This window comes from Sinocyclocheilus grahami, unplaced genomic scaffold, assembly GCF_001515645.1.
Source record: "Sinocyclocheilus grahami isolate Dianchi unplaced genomic scaffold, SAMN03320097.WGS_v1.1 scaffold484.1, whole genome shotgun sequence".
Lineage (NCBI taxonomy): Eukaryota > Metazoa > Chordata > Actinopteri > Cypriniformes > Cyprinidae > Sinocyclocheilus > Sinocyclocheilus grahami.
The window spans coordinates 234,797-248,965 of record NW_015505663.1 but is presented as its reverse complement, the minus strand read 5'-3'; the positions used below and the strand labels follow the sequence as shown (position 1 = coordinate 248,965).

Sequence of the window (14,169 nt, the reverse complement as noted above, 5' to 3'; positions counted from 1 at the left end):
TCTTAGGATTTGTTTGTCCATGTCATCTAAATGTCCCCTACAGCTTTGCGTGTTGGGTGAACCTGTGACATGCCTTGAATTGTGTAATAAATGGACACGTTTGTCTTATCCCAAAACATGCCACTCATTTTCGACAGATCCTGTGGCTTCATATAACTATCACTGCCAAATGAAGCATGACAACCATGTGAATTTAAATTAGTGTTTTTGTAATACATTTTCAGTACTATTTGTTTAGCTTTTTGCTGTTTTTTTTTGGTAACAATAATGCATTCTTTATCTCAGCATTAAATATGTGGACACAATTATCCCACCTGTACAAAATCCTCAGTATAATGATGTACAAAAACATACTTTGCGTTCTTTACATCAACTGGATGTTGTTTGTATGTTGCTTTGCCCACAGTCTCTGACAACTCAAGAGTCAAGTTTGTTTACCGCAGTGTACTCAACTGAGGCTGCATATCCTGTTCAATACTGATTTAAAAAAAAGATAAATAAAAATACTTAAATCAGTTTTTTGGTTTGCCTTATGTGTGTGAAATATTTGTGCATGACACAAATGTCAGTTTTCAGTATATTTATTGGAGATCTCTAACAGCCTCTAATGACAAACAATAGATGTATCGGCAGTTTCTCACACGCTTTCAGAACATGCACGCTATAAAATGTACAAAGTAATTTTTATTATTTTTAATATGTATTGAATAACGGTGTATAGAGTTTTTGAAAACACGACATAAGACCTGGCAGATAAATAAATTATTAATTGTAGTTTCTATCAAATATACACTATGAAAAGAAAAAAATGGCAGGTTACAGTTCAGTTCGTTAAGTGCTACAGAACAACTGAACTAGCTATCAGCAGAGTGTGCTGCAAGAATACTTGCATCCTTCTCTTATCTTCTTGTCTCCCTCTCAGTTGATAAAATAGTTAGGCCCTTCAACATAATGCATTGTTGCAAAAAACAACAGGAACTTGAAGTTAACTGTGCAACTAAAGACCAGAAGAACAATGACATTTTCTAAAGGTTTGCAAAATCGGATTGGCAGGTTATACTGTATTTAATTTGAAACAATTTTCTGATTGCCAAGTATTTGTTTAACAGTATAGTTATCAGTAGTTTGCACTCTCACAGTATTAATCATAGACCAAAAAGGGATTTTGTACAAATTCATACAAACGTCAACTGTTAGCATTATAAAGAAATTTTGAAACAAATGTTTTACAATTACAAATTTATCAATCATCAAAGAACCTTTGTACAAAATCTGCCTAAGCTTCTGGCAATTGGTAGCACTTCTTAAACCTTTACAAGGATATTGACTTCAGAATCCATCTCTTTGGAGAACTTACCTGACAGAAACAAACCAACCCTTACAAAATGAAACATTTGGCACAGTTCTGGTCCATGAAACATTTACCTGTGTCTACACAGAGCAAATGTTTTGACACCAAACAGACTCACCAAATCACCTGATCTGTCCATTATCTGTTAATCATATCTCTGAAACTCTTTTGGTTTCTTCATATTACATAATTTTGATTTGTCTGAAAGTAGAGGTCTCCCCCTAGAGGTCAATAGTCTCACTGCAGATGCTCAGAGCATCGATCTGTCTGCACACACTGATAAATTCTTCTTGGACAGATTGGTCAAACTCTGACTGCTGTTCCATACTCTCCTCTGACTTTAATGTTCTGTAGGGTCTCTGTAAGCTTCCCCTTTGGTGACCAGAGCTGGCAGTGTGGCTGGAACCCCCACTGAGGGTAGAGGGTGGTGGATGGTGTCCTTCCGGACTAGAGCACAAAACCAAAGAAGAGCCACCCAGAGACTGTCTATAGAGGGAACAGGAGCTGGAGCTGCCTCTCCAGCACTCAGGAGATGAGCAGCAAGTAGAAGATGACAGTGAGGGTGATGGGGATGGAGGAAAACCTAATGACGGACCATCTGGTTGGGCTTGAGAAGCAAAGGGAACTTGGGGTAGCACTTCCACACATGAAGATGTTCGGTATAGGCCTGGTAGAGTAAGGGTGTCTCTCAGGGTTTGGGCACCACTGGAGTTGGTCTCTCTACCATTCAGCGAGTGGTCACTAGAGGTGAAGGGCCGTAAGGGGCTGAAGAGACTCATGGGAAACAGAGATTCACTAAACAGTGCTTCATCAATGCTTCGACGCAGATTTATGGGTGAAGGAGGGCGCAGGTCTGCTGTGGAGTCGCTGGTACAGGATGAACCCACAGAAGGGGCACCAGTGTTGGGCAAGTCCAGGTCAAGGTCACGATAGGCCAATGCCCGGTTGCTGTGGTATAAAAGGTCAAGGCCATTCAAGCTGCCGAGACGGTCATCCACCAATGTGTACAAGGGTAGGCACTCTGTCTCTCCATGCCCAATTGGATCACAGATGGCCAGCTTCTCCTGGTGAGACAGAGTCCACTGGTAGCTCCCAGGAATGATAGGTGACTTTGCTGCAAGGAGTTCTGTCCAGCAACTGCCTGGCTGGGGAAGGTGATCAGAGCAGTAAACTGGTTGAGCAACTACCAGAACCAGTGTGAGGCAAATCACTGCTTCACAAACTCGGCAGCTGAACTGGAATGTCCACCACGGCCAAGGCCCAAAGGACTCAGCGCTTCCAGCAATTCCGAGAGCATGCAGCATGGCATAGAGTTGCAGCCCTGCACAAGCCAGAGAAAAGACAGCACAGAGTAGCACTGCGGCTGCTGCTCGATTCCAATCTCGGCTCTCTGCAAAGGGGCAACGGTTGTAGCGTTCAGCTGGTGTTGGTGATGTGTTGTTCAGATGATAAATATGCTTGGAGTCAGCACGAACATAGCAGTAGAACACAAAATATGCAGCTGATAGGAAAGTTGCCAGAGCCACAAAGGCACCTCTAGAGATTAAGGACAGAAACAGGTAGACCTGTTGGTTAGCATGGAGTAATGCAACAGGGCCAAAGGCAGCAGCAAAGTGCAGAAGCACCAAGCAGGCCAGGAAACAAGGTCTCTGAAAGGCGGAATAGGACAGCTGCATACGAGAGCGCATTGACAAGAGCAGGAATACTAGACCAAAGGCGGCAGTCATGCAGGGAAATGGTGCCTCGTAAAGTAACAGTGAAGCCTCTGTTGATGTCATGCGGTCCTGGTATCCGTATGCATCGTATGCTAGGGCAAAGGCCCTAGTGCAGCCAGCGGCCACCAGGCAGAGACTAACCAGAGCGAAGTAGCCACAGCCTGATGGATACTGTAGGGGCAGGCACAGAAGGTTTAGGGTGGAGGCCAAAGCGACTAGACAGAACACAGTGCCCAGGCCGTAGATGTGTGCTTCCCATGCTGAACCCCATGTTGCCAGGGCATTGTTCCAATCAGAATTTAGTGCCACAAACATAGGTGGGGCTGGAAATGGGTTGGGACTTTGAGAGAGGTTGGTGGAGAGGGTGGTTGTACTGTCATTTTTGCTGCTATTGCTAAGGACAGTGGTGGTGGGCCAAGTGTCACTAGAACTGCAGATTCCAGAACGTTCCGCATTGCAGTCAGGGAGTGCAGATTCTTGGTTAAGGTCTGTCAGCCAGTCCTCAGATGTAGAGGTGGGCATTTCTAAAAGGAAAAACAAACATGTTGCGTTATTAGTACAGAAGACTTGTAAATAAGACATATGAAAAATATGCTACCGGTACTGATTCTCAGGAGATTACTCATAATTTAATGATTTAAAGGGGTCATAAGATGCTATTTCAAGTTTTCCTTTCTCTTTGGAGTGTTACAAGCTGTTCGTGAATAGATAAGATCCCTAAAGTTGCAAAGACTAAAGTCTCAAACCCAAAGAGATATTCTTTATAAAAGTTAAGACTCGTCCACGCCCTCCTAAAATGCCTCGTTCAAACACGCCCCCACATGTCTATGTCACGATGTGGGAAGATTTGCATAACGCCGCCCAAATGTTCATGCAAAGAAAGAAGGCGTAACTTTATTGTTGCTGCCACCGCCGCCATGTTGAGAAGACGCTGTGTTTTTCGTTGCGAAAGCACTTTGTTTGGCCTTCCAAAAGAGGACACGACTAGAAATCAGTGGTTACGTTGTATTTACAACACTGTTCCAGAACAGTTCAACCCAAATATTCAGAAGTGTGCTGCGCATTTTATGGAGGACTTAATCTTTCCTGATCCTGGAAGATTAGACTACAATGCCGGCTGTTCTGACTCACAGACTGCAAGTACGTTTTGTTTATAATGGGTTTTAATGTTTTTGTCTCGTCGCTCCGGGAGACAGCATCACACTCTGGTAAGGGGCGTAACATTTCCATCACACGCTTGAGATATTCGGCCAATCACAACGCACTGGATAGCTGGCCAATCAGAGCACACCTCACTTTTCAGACCGATGAGCTTTGTAAAAATCGACGCGTTTCAGAAAGGCAGGGCATAGAGGAGAAACAATAATGTACAGTATGTGGAAAATAATGTTTTTTGAACCTTAAACCGCATAAACACATTTCATTACACCAAATACAACAAATAATGTTCTTTTTAGCAACATCATATGACCCCTTTAATGACTCCCATTTAAATGTAAAAGCGGAATGGAAAGCTAGTTACCAAATATATTACACAAACACATTGTAAGGAAAAAATAGTAGAAAAACAGAAAAGGTAATGGTAATTTTCTACCAGAACACTTTCCATTACGGACATTTTCTTTAATCCTAAAACACAAAACAATGCAATAGCTAATTTAAATATGTGTTGACATCACTGAATTCAATGATGAACTGTCTTTAACTGAAAAATTAGTGTTTACTATTGTCATTTTGCATTATTGACACTATAATTGACTATTTTCCTAATTAATGCTGTTCAGTTGCTTTGACACAATCTGTATTGTTAAAAGCGCTATATAAATAAAGGTGACTTGACTTGACTAATTTACAATATGGGTAAAACACCTGTGAAAAATCAATATGGAAAATTCCTTCAAATTAGCACAGTACATTGGACCCTAGTTTTGGGGACTTTTCTTAGAGTGTATAGAAAATGGATATTCCAGAACAGACAACCAAAGCAGTCATTACTGTCACCAACTTCTCTGGCAACCTATGATTTGTTTTGTTTTTCTGCAATAGACATCACCACTAGAGGGCATTTTTGAGATGTTTCACAGTGGGAAAACCATGGTTTAGATGTAGAGATTCCTAAATTTGGGAAATGTCTAGTGTAAAAGTAAAAGCTCTCAATATGACATTTCTAACAGGGGGAGAAAAACGGAAGTGGGTGAACATATTTGTCTAAGTAGCAGAGATTGGTGGGTTGCTATGAAAGGTGGAGATACAATATCTGGTGTTTGCATATAAATGTAATTGTGATTGTATTGTTTGATTTGCAGATTGCTCTGGGAGGAAGCTGCTGTTTTAGATTTTGGATTCTGTGGCTTGGCTTGGCTCTGGTGCTGAGGAGTGTTACATACATTAGAGTTTCTTAGCCTAACAGAGTTGGAACAGCATGTGAAGTTCCATGTGACAGCCATTTCCAAATCTGGAACTGCTTCCTAATGCTTACCAAACATTTTATTTGGAAGTGATGTATAAGCAATCCAAAAGCAAGTCCTCAGATGAACTAGAGCATGTGCATGTTATGAAAACCCACACAGGTCTGTTTGTGGCATCTAATGTGCCACTGTAAAATGTGATAAGACGTTCAAAAAATGTAAATCCCCCTGCACTAGAAGGATTGCCCTGCTGTGCATTTGAAACTGATGTGCAAATCCATATGAGATGGATGATCTTAACTTCCACAGCCATATCAGTCCTGTGCATAACAGCGTGGAGATGTACGTCAGCTCTTCAGAGACTGACACATCTAATTACACCCTTTACAGAGCAGATCGGAGTCATAACTCATCTTAGCTGCCACAATCAAGCTTTCTAAAAATGCCGGTGAGTTTACTGAAGCCTTGAGACAGAAACCATGGAGCTTTACTGGCCAACAAAGACTAGCTGATGCCAATTTTTACTGTGTGTCAATGTAGACATTTTTCAAAACAAATCAACAAAATTCCAATATATTTTTCTTTTCTTTCATAAGTACTGTATGCCATTGTTGGCAATTCCCCATCCCTGTTTCCAATTTCACTTTGTTTATATGAATACTAATATGAACTGATGAAAACAAATAAATTGCCATTCTTGTTACATTTCTGAATGCATATTTATGTATTTTTATATTATATTAAATTATATATTTATATTTTAAAACTGATTAGATTACATATTAAAAATCTCATCTCAGAATGTTTAAAATCTTACAAAAAAGTATCATTTTGAAATGTCTGTTTCATAGAGTAACTGCAGCGTGAATCAATTACAAGTCATAAGACAAAAGGCAGGCATATTTTTCTCACTAAGCTTGACGTCAACCCACCTCCACATTGTGAAGGGTGAATACATCATTGTCTGGAGGTTGTCGAGTGCTGGTAAGACCCTGTCTCATTTTGGGTTGCTTCTGTACACTCTCATACGTTGGTAGTGACAGACAATTTCCTGTTACACCCAGAGCCAAATTAACAACTTGTTTATGACCTTCCTCCTTTTAAAAAAAGCAGAGGCCAACGCAGAAACATGGGTCACTCCCAAAGGTGGGTCTATTTTTTGCACTGGTTTTGGCCTCTTTCGCTGATGACCACCACTATGGCTAAATATACTCATCATGCCCAGTCAGTGGGGAGCCTTGGCTTCCATTTTAATGTCAAAAACCTATCTAGTGTTTTTTTACTGATGGTGGGAGTAGATAATCAAACCTAGTCGCTCTCGATTAATGGTAGCTTGTGCGTGACAGCCACACACTGCTCATTAGATGCTTCTCTTTAATCAACACTACCACAACACTAACCACCAAGCAGTGCTCATTAGATCTATAGCTTGACATCAAGATGGCTGTTTATCCACTTACATTAAATACAGGTTACAGTTGAGTCCTGTTCGCCGCAAACTTTGGCTCATAGGAATACACTGACCTGATTTCTTTTCAATATAACTGTCTGAATGGATGTTCATCTCTTTTTTCCTTTAATCCTTTATGTTGTTCATTCATGAAAATTATCCATTTTTAATGTGCTTTATTCAGACCAAAGGCGGGAACAAGCAGAATGAGCAGAACGGATTTCTGTGTAAATCCTACAAAAGCATTCATATGTAAATTGCCGAACTGATTTCAATGCAACGTACATACAAAGAAGATTTATGAACGATTTATACAGAAATTTGTTCTGGATGTGTTTTAATGAATAAAATGAAAGACCCAAATGAGTTTAATATATTGCTTTTGCTGCATTCTTAAAGATTAATTAGATGGCTTTAATTCAGTCTCCTGTTTTGCTATTTGTCTTCATATATGAATGTTTTAATCTATGATGTTTCTGTGTCATTCTTTCAGTGTCAATTGTAAAAAATGTCATAATACTTCTATTTAGAAAGGATGCATTAAATTGATCAAACTTGACAGTAAAGACTTACATTGTTAAAAAAAATCTATTTTAATTAAACTCTGTTCTTTCAAACTGTCTATTAAAAGATTCCTGAAAAAAGTATCATGGTTTCCCTGAAAATAAGCAGCACAAGTGTTTTAAACTTAATAATATTAATAAGAAATGTTAATCTGCATATGAATGATTATTGAAGGATCATGTGACACTGAAGACAGGAGTAATGAAAGCTGAAAATTCTTCTTTGCCATTACAGGAATAAATTCCATTTTAAAATATATTAAAATGCAAATTTTAACTAAATCCAATCCAGTGTTTGCACAAGACTGTAAAACTCGTGTTTAAAATCGTGATTTAGGAAATTCCATCCGAGATATTTTTGCTGACTGACTATTTTTGGATAGTGGATATTTTTGTGTTTGTTGAGTTAAGAATTTCTCATATTTATACAACACAAAACTGCATCAGAAGACTGAACAAGACCAATTAAAGGCTGAACAATTAAAGACTCTAATTAAAAACTGAACAAGAACAATAAGCAAAAATAAATAAATTTAAACTGTTTAAAAGATCAGCATTTAGTTACCAGTTAGAACAAACCAGTTAATCTTGTTTTCTAGATGCTATCACATGCCAATCAAAGTCAAATGAGCTCTAGATGGCATGAAAACAGCTTTAGAAAGTGTCCAGCTGTCTTGATGAGAATAGGGAGAATTTTTTTTTCTGTATTTTGTTACCATACATTGATGTGTCTTGATGTGGGAATCACCCAAGATGGATATTAATACCAGGTGTAAAGAGGACCTGAGAGTTTTCCCAGGTTGTCAGAATGTGAACAGCAACAGGTATTTTAGGATTAGGAATTAGGACATTAACCCCTGATCCGATAATGACAACACCCTCTGCTTAATTAAGAATAGACAGCTGTGCTGTTACTTCGTCACAAGTACTCATTCAGATTTCATCTACCCTGCCTCACTTTCAATTTCTGCTCTCTCTAATAATAGATGAGTGGACAGCAGGGTAGGATGATCCCATCCATATTGATAAGGCCTGCGTATGCTGACTTAAAGAAGAGGGCAGTGAAGGAGACAGGAAGACCATCTGATCCACTTCGTTCCCACAAGACATTACATTTTTGGGTGAGGTGAATGTGTGTGCTAGAATTTGAAAGAACCTTTTGCATCCTTAATTTGAGATATGGCAGCTGCAGTTTTGTGGGTCGGATCTCTGCATGCAGTTTACTTTCTGAGACAGCCCATATTCTCGCAACCTGGTTCTTGGATCGTTGTGGCATATTTTGTCCATCTATTAATGGAATTTAGGTTATCCCATTGAATGCAGTGGGACGAAAGTAGGTTAGGTGCCACAGAAGAGAAGCTGGGTCTAAGCTGTATCTCTAAGATGATCAACAGGGAAGGTGACTTAAAATGGCACACTTAACGCCATATGCTGATAGATCTGCTGTACTGAGACACATTGCCTAACTGAACTCTCATGGGCAGTTTAGTGGTGGGCTTGTTTGTAGGAGACACCAACTATGAGATAAAAGAGCTCCTATAGTTTCTCCTCCTTCTGGAAGCAATTACTGGCAGGTAACAGACAGTTGGTCGTGGTGCATTCGGCTATACCATACAAAAAGATATCTTACAAATCACATGGAGGCGGCGGAAGATTTGGGCTTTAACAAGTGAGCTGACTGTTCTGGCTCCCTTAGTGAAAAATCACAGTGTTTGGGAAACATTTAACATCCTTCCAGCTGATGTGCGTATTATTTAATGTTATAATACTCTCTTCTAACCCAGTATAATGTGCAGAAACAAGTAAGCCAATTCAAGGTTGATTCCCTTGGAAAATTGATCAAAACATTTATCTTTTTGTTTGGACCTATCCTCATGATGTTCCAAAACTACAAAATTTGCAGAATGTACTGATCATTATTTTTTCCATACAATTAAAATAAATAGGGATTGGAACTTTTCATCTCCAAAAAAGGAATAAAAGCACCATGAACATATAAATGTGGTCCATTCTCACTATATTTCAACTCTTCTGAAGTCATATGTTGGTCTTTATTCACTGAAAATCCTGACATCCATCCTAGCTCTGCTTGGTGTACTTATATGACTTCATGAGAGAAGCAGTGTCAGATTTGTGAACAAATAGTTCTTTTGAATCAGATATTTTGTGTTAATTGGTTGAACCAGTTCACTTAACCACTCTAAATGATTCACAAATTAGGCTGATCTGGTTCTTGGGACTCAATGAGCCTGCTCCAATACCCACACTTGCGGTCTTGCTACTTGAGCACTTGTCTACTTACATGATGCATTTCCTGTATTTGGCTGGCTCAAGTGTTCAAGTGGGCATTTACTTTTATGGACTGATACTTTTGTGATAAATACTGGTTTGGAATGACATGAGTAAACTCTACATTTTTAAAAATTTTCTCTGAACTATACCTATAACAAATTAGTCTGGGCAGCTTGAATGTAGTGCTATTTACTCAAGTTGAAGGTTTCTGCATTATACTTGTATTTTGAAAACTGGTTCATGTCCCAAGATAAAAATCAGAGTATAATTATCACAGGTGTAGATTACATTGAGGTGTGTATTGCATCAGACCGTTTTAATTACCTGTGTTCCTGAGAGTCGTCGCACTAGCTGATGTTGTCAGCTCCTCGTGTCGCTCTTGTGTTGTCAGACCAGCACTCTTTCCCATTTCCTTATCGCCTTCCTCCCATGCAAAGCCTACTGGGAAAACAGAGCACACAAGTCTGAGAATGTGGTGCTGTTATGACTGAAAGAACAGAGAAACAGGAACATTTCCTAACCTAGTTATGTCAAACAGATTTCTGCGGTATTCTGGGCCAGGCTTCAGTGGCACTGGTGTTGGCATCTCATTGTTTAATTACAATAACTTGACTTTCATGTTTGAATGTGTGTAGTCCACTCTACTGTGACTGTGCTTTATTACGGATCAGAAACTGAAACCTTATCTTTGTGACCAAGCAGGATTACCGGACTAATCCGAAGCGAAACTTTCCTATGAGAAAAAGCTACAAACTGACACTGGGTTTTGTGTGGCTGTGCAAAACTCATACCTTACCAGGACTGAAAAGAGACCTGACACAATGAGGCCAGAGTGTTTAATATTTGGCCACTGGTCAATGATTCCCACAGATCCAACTAAGCTTGTTCTATTAAGCACCACACATCATGCTTCCATGTTTGTCACATTCTTTATTAATAGACTTTACGATGGAATATTTACATTCCCAAATGCGTAACTATGTAGATGTTTAGGCGTGTGTGTGTGTATGGACTCTATATGGATGTGTAGCGTCAATGTGCCCAAATAAGTGTGCAGACTTGTGTGGCTGAGTGTAAAAAGCTTTCATTGCTTATAGAGACACAAACATGACCTTTAGGGTGACCTGAAGACTGTTTGCGTGTCTACAAAAATTTGTGGTAACTGCTTAAGACCTGTATGATGTTCACTTTTGTATATTGCCAGAATGCACATTTCAACTCTGATCACAGCAGATCTTCGTTCTAGTGCTGATACTGTCTCTCATTAGCATGAATAATGAGCTCTGCACCAAACCAAGTGAGGAGCCTATAAAAGAACAGCGTGTGTGTGTGCATGTTTATGTGGTTTATGAGGACACAAATTTGTATAATAACATGGGTATGACATAGGTATTACAACGAGAAGGTGATTTATGAGGACATTTTCAGTGTCCCCGTAATTCAAAAGGCTTATAAATAATTCAGAATGAGTTTTTTTGAAAATCTAAAAATGCAGAAAGTTTCCTGTGAGGGGTAGGTTTAGGGGTAGGGTTGGTGTAGGGCAATAGAAAATACGGTTTATACAGTATAAAAACCATTACGCCTATGGAGAGTCCCCATAAACCATAAAAACAAACCTGTGTGTGTGTGTGATTGAGCGCAGCTCTCATCCTCTCTTGGCAGGGGTTCACTCATGCTAAACCATCAAGCATCACTTGGCCACGACTTGATTCCATGATTCTCTGTAAAAGAAAATCTAGATCGATCTGTCTTTCTGTCTATCCCTCCATCTGTCTAATCCATCTATATCTATCCATCCATTTACATTTTTATGTATCCATCTATATCAATCCATCCAGCAATATCTATCTATTCTATCTACTGTATCTATCCATCTCCATTTATCCATCCATCCATCCCATCAATATCTATCCATCCATCTATATCTCTACTGTATCCATCATCCATCCATCCAACCAATCAACTTCCCATACTTGTAATGACAAGCACTTAACAAAAGAGAACATTTAAGGGCTCCCTGTGGTTTTTTGTTAACATAAAAGAAATTCAGCCAGCCATAAATATTAGTATTAGAATTTTATAGTTGATTTTGAATTTTTATTTTATAGTGTTTTTTCTTTTGCTACAGTAACAACAACAACAATTAGTTAGTATTATTTTTAATGATAGCCATTTTGAAATGTAATCACAAAATTTTGCCCAAATTGTGCAGCCCTATAAACAAGCACAACACATTTTGAATCCCAATATTAATTTTTATTAGAAAAATTGCAATTAGATTTTTATCTTTGTATTTATAAATCCATCTCCTTTCATGTATCTATGCATTTCCCCAACATCAGCCTTGTACTGAATTACTCTCTGCTGTCTCTTGATGGGTGATTTAGAGATTCTGACTTTTACACCAGCTGTGTTCAAATGAAGCGTCAAACGTCCCCTTCACTCTCTGTCAGAACCACCTAGATCACCAATCCTCATTAAATGATTAGAAATGCTCTCTCAGAGCTAGTTATTCATCTAAGCAACCCTCTTTGCCTTCATCTTCCTGTCTTGTTCTCTTCTACCCCTCCTCCTCCTCTCTCCCTCTTCACCATTAATAAAGAGGGAATTAGATCAGAATTTGTAATTTTGACCCCTGCACAGTGTGACATACATCATTTAATCTCCCTCATGGGGCTGAATGTGTGTGTGTGTGTGTGTGTGTGTGTAACTGACTGACTGAGTGTGTGTTTGTCTGTGAGATTATGAACACAATTCAGTATGTCTCTATTTCATTTAAAAAGGATTTTTAGGGTAAAAAAACATCACGAAATGTCCTTCTATTTGGATTCAGTAAAGTCACACATAATCTCCACACAGGCTGTAATGATTTGGTTAGTCTAGACCTGTGGTTCCCAACCCTGGTCCTGGAGGCACCCCAACACTGCACGTTTTGAATGTCTCCTTAATCAAACACACCTGATTCAGGTCATCAGTTCATTAGTAGAGACTCCAAGACCTGAAATTGGTGCATCATAGAAAGGAGACATGCAAAATGTGCAGTGTTGGGGTGCCTCAAGGACCAGGGTTGGGAACCACTGATGCTTTGAGAGAGCCTAATCATAGGATTAACCTGCTATGAAATAGTAGTATTGTTTAAAGTGTATTGTTTGTGAGTGTGTATATGTTCTAGTAACAGCCTGCACATGCCTCTGTCCTCAGTTTACCAAAAACACACTGTCAACAATATACTACATAGCACTTTTCAACCGTGTTGCCATGACAACAATCACATTGTAACCAGTTTGAGAGCTGTAACCTTGACAACCGTTTAGTTTATGATCTAGCTAGCATATAAATAACCCTAGAGTTCAGCAATGTTTCATCCCAAAGAAAAGAAATATAGAATTTGCAAAGTTTTAAGAATTGTTTGTACAATGATGAAGATTTTGTATTATTTTCATTAAAATTAAATGTTTTCCAACCTAATTCTCATTCTCTCATAAGAAACGAATATTTCATAACTATGATTCTATGATTGTCTGGACACAACTTTCACTTTAATTCACATAAATATAATTCACTAAAATGTTTACTTATAATTGTACTTTAGGAATGCAAATTGTAGATTAAAAATATATTTTTTTCGTTTTACTGTATAAGAATGAGATTTTTCCACATTACCAGAGGTAAAACAGATATGTAATAGATCCTATTTTATAAAATGTTTTTCCTTTTATTTTGTGTGATATATGATCATGCTTTTCAAGTCCTTGGAAATGCACTACTTTTAAACTGTTGTACTGTTGTAAACTGCACTACTGTTTAAACGGCCATGATTTAATTTTTTTTTTCTCGTGGTATAAAGGTTTGACATATTGTTGATGAGTTGTATTTGACTGAAATGCGTATATTGAAACATTTTACCCATTTTCATTCTACCAATAGTAAAACTGTGCTAGATGATGAATTATGTATGGGAGGGGCACTGGTTGGGAGTCTTCATGAAAACAGACTGTATTTATGATTTTGTATTTTGTAAAACGCATAACAGTGACTGTAAAACATGTATTTTAGGTATTAGAGTGGCATATTTTGACTTTCGATATTTGGGATAGGGTCACTGGACTAGTATTAGGCTATTTTTGGCCTATTGGCTGATTTTGTTCTGCAGACCTGGCAACCCTGCATATGACCCAGACAGTGTTTGAGAGATTTAGCCTTTCCCTTTCCAGTCAATCACTATTTCAACACTCCTTGTTGCTTTCCTGTTTAGTGCTCTCTCCTCTTTCCCAGCTTCCCCTCCTCCTCTCAGTTCCAGAGTGGTAATTGACCTTGCTCTCAGCTTCAACGTGTTTTTGAGGTGGGGGATAAGCAATTTGTGGCTGCCTGTACCTCCAGAAGACAAGGT

At 38.8% G+C, this 14,169-nt stretch overlaps 1 protein-coding gene across 1 annotated transcript; it reads right to left on the bottom strand.

Moving 5' to 3' along the window:
* Positions 1-662: 662 nt before the first annotated feature.
* Positions 663-13,689, bottom strand: LOC107553864 (proline-rich transmembrane protein 4-like). The gene is made up of 3 exons (XM_016236192.1): positions 13,686-13,689; positions 10,104-10,220; positions 663-3,590 (listed from the first exon to the last, which is right to left on the bottom strand). Exons 1-3 carry the CDS (start codon positions 13,687-13,689, stop codon positions 1,573-1,575), a joined length of 2,139 nt encoding a protein of 712 aa, XP_016091678.1. The 3' UTR covers positions 663-1,572.
* Between the last annotated feature and the right edge of the window lie 480 nt (positions 13,690-14,169).

Bases quoted from the DNA above. Each gene is read 5' to 3' on its own strand.
- LOC107553864 (XM_016236192.1), bottom strand. The intron at 3,591-10,103 runs GTAATTAAAACG...TTTTCCTTTTAG, and splicing joins GACGACTCTCAGGAACACAG to AAATGCCCACCTCTACATCT.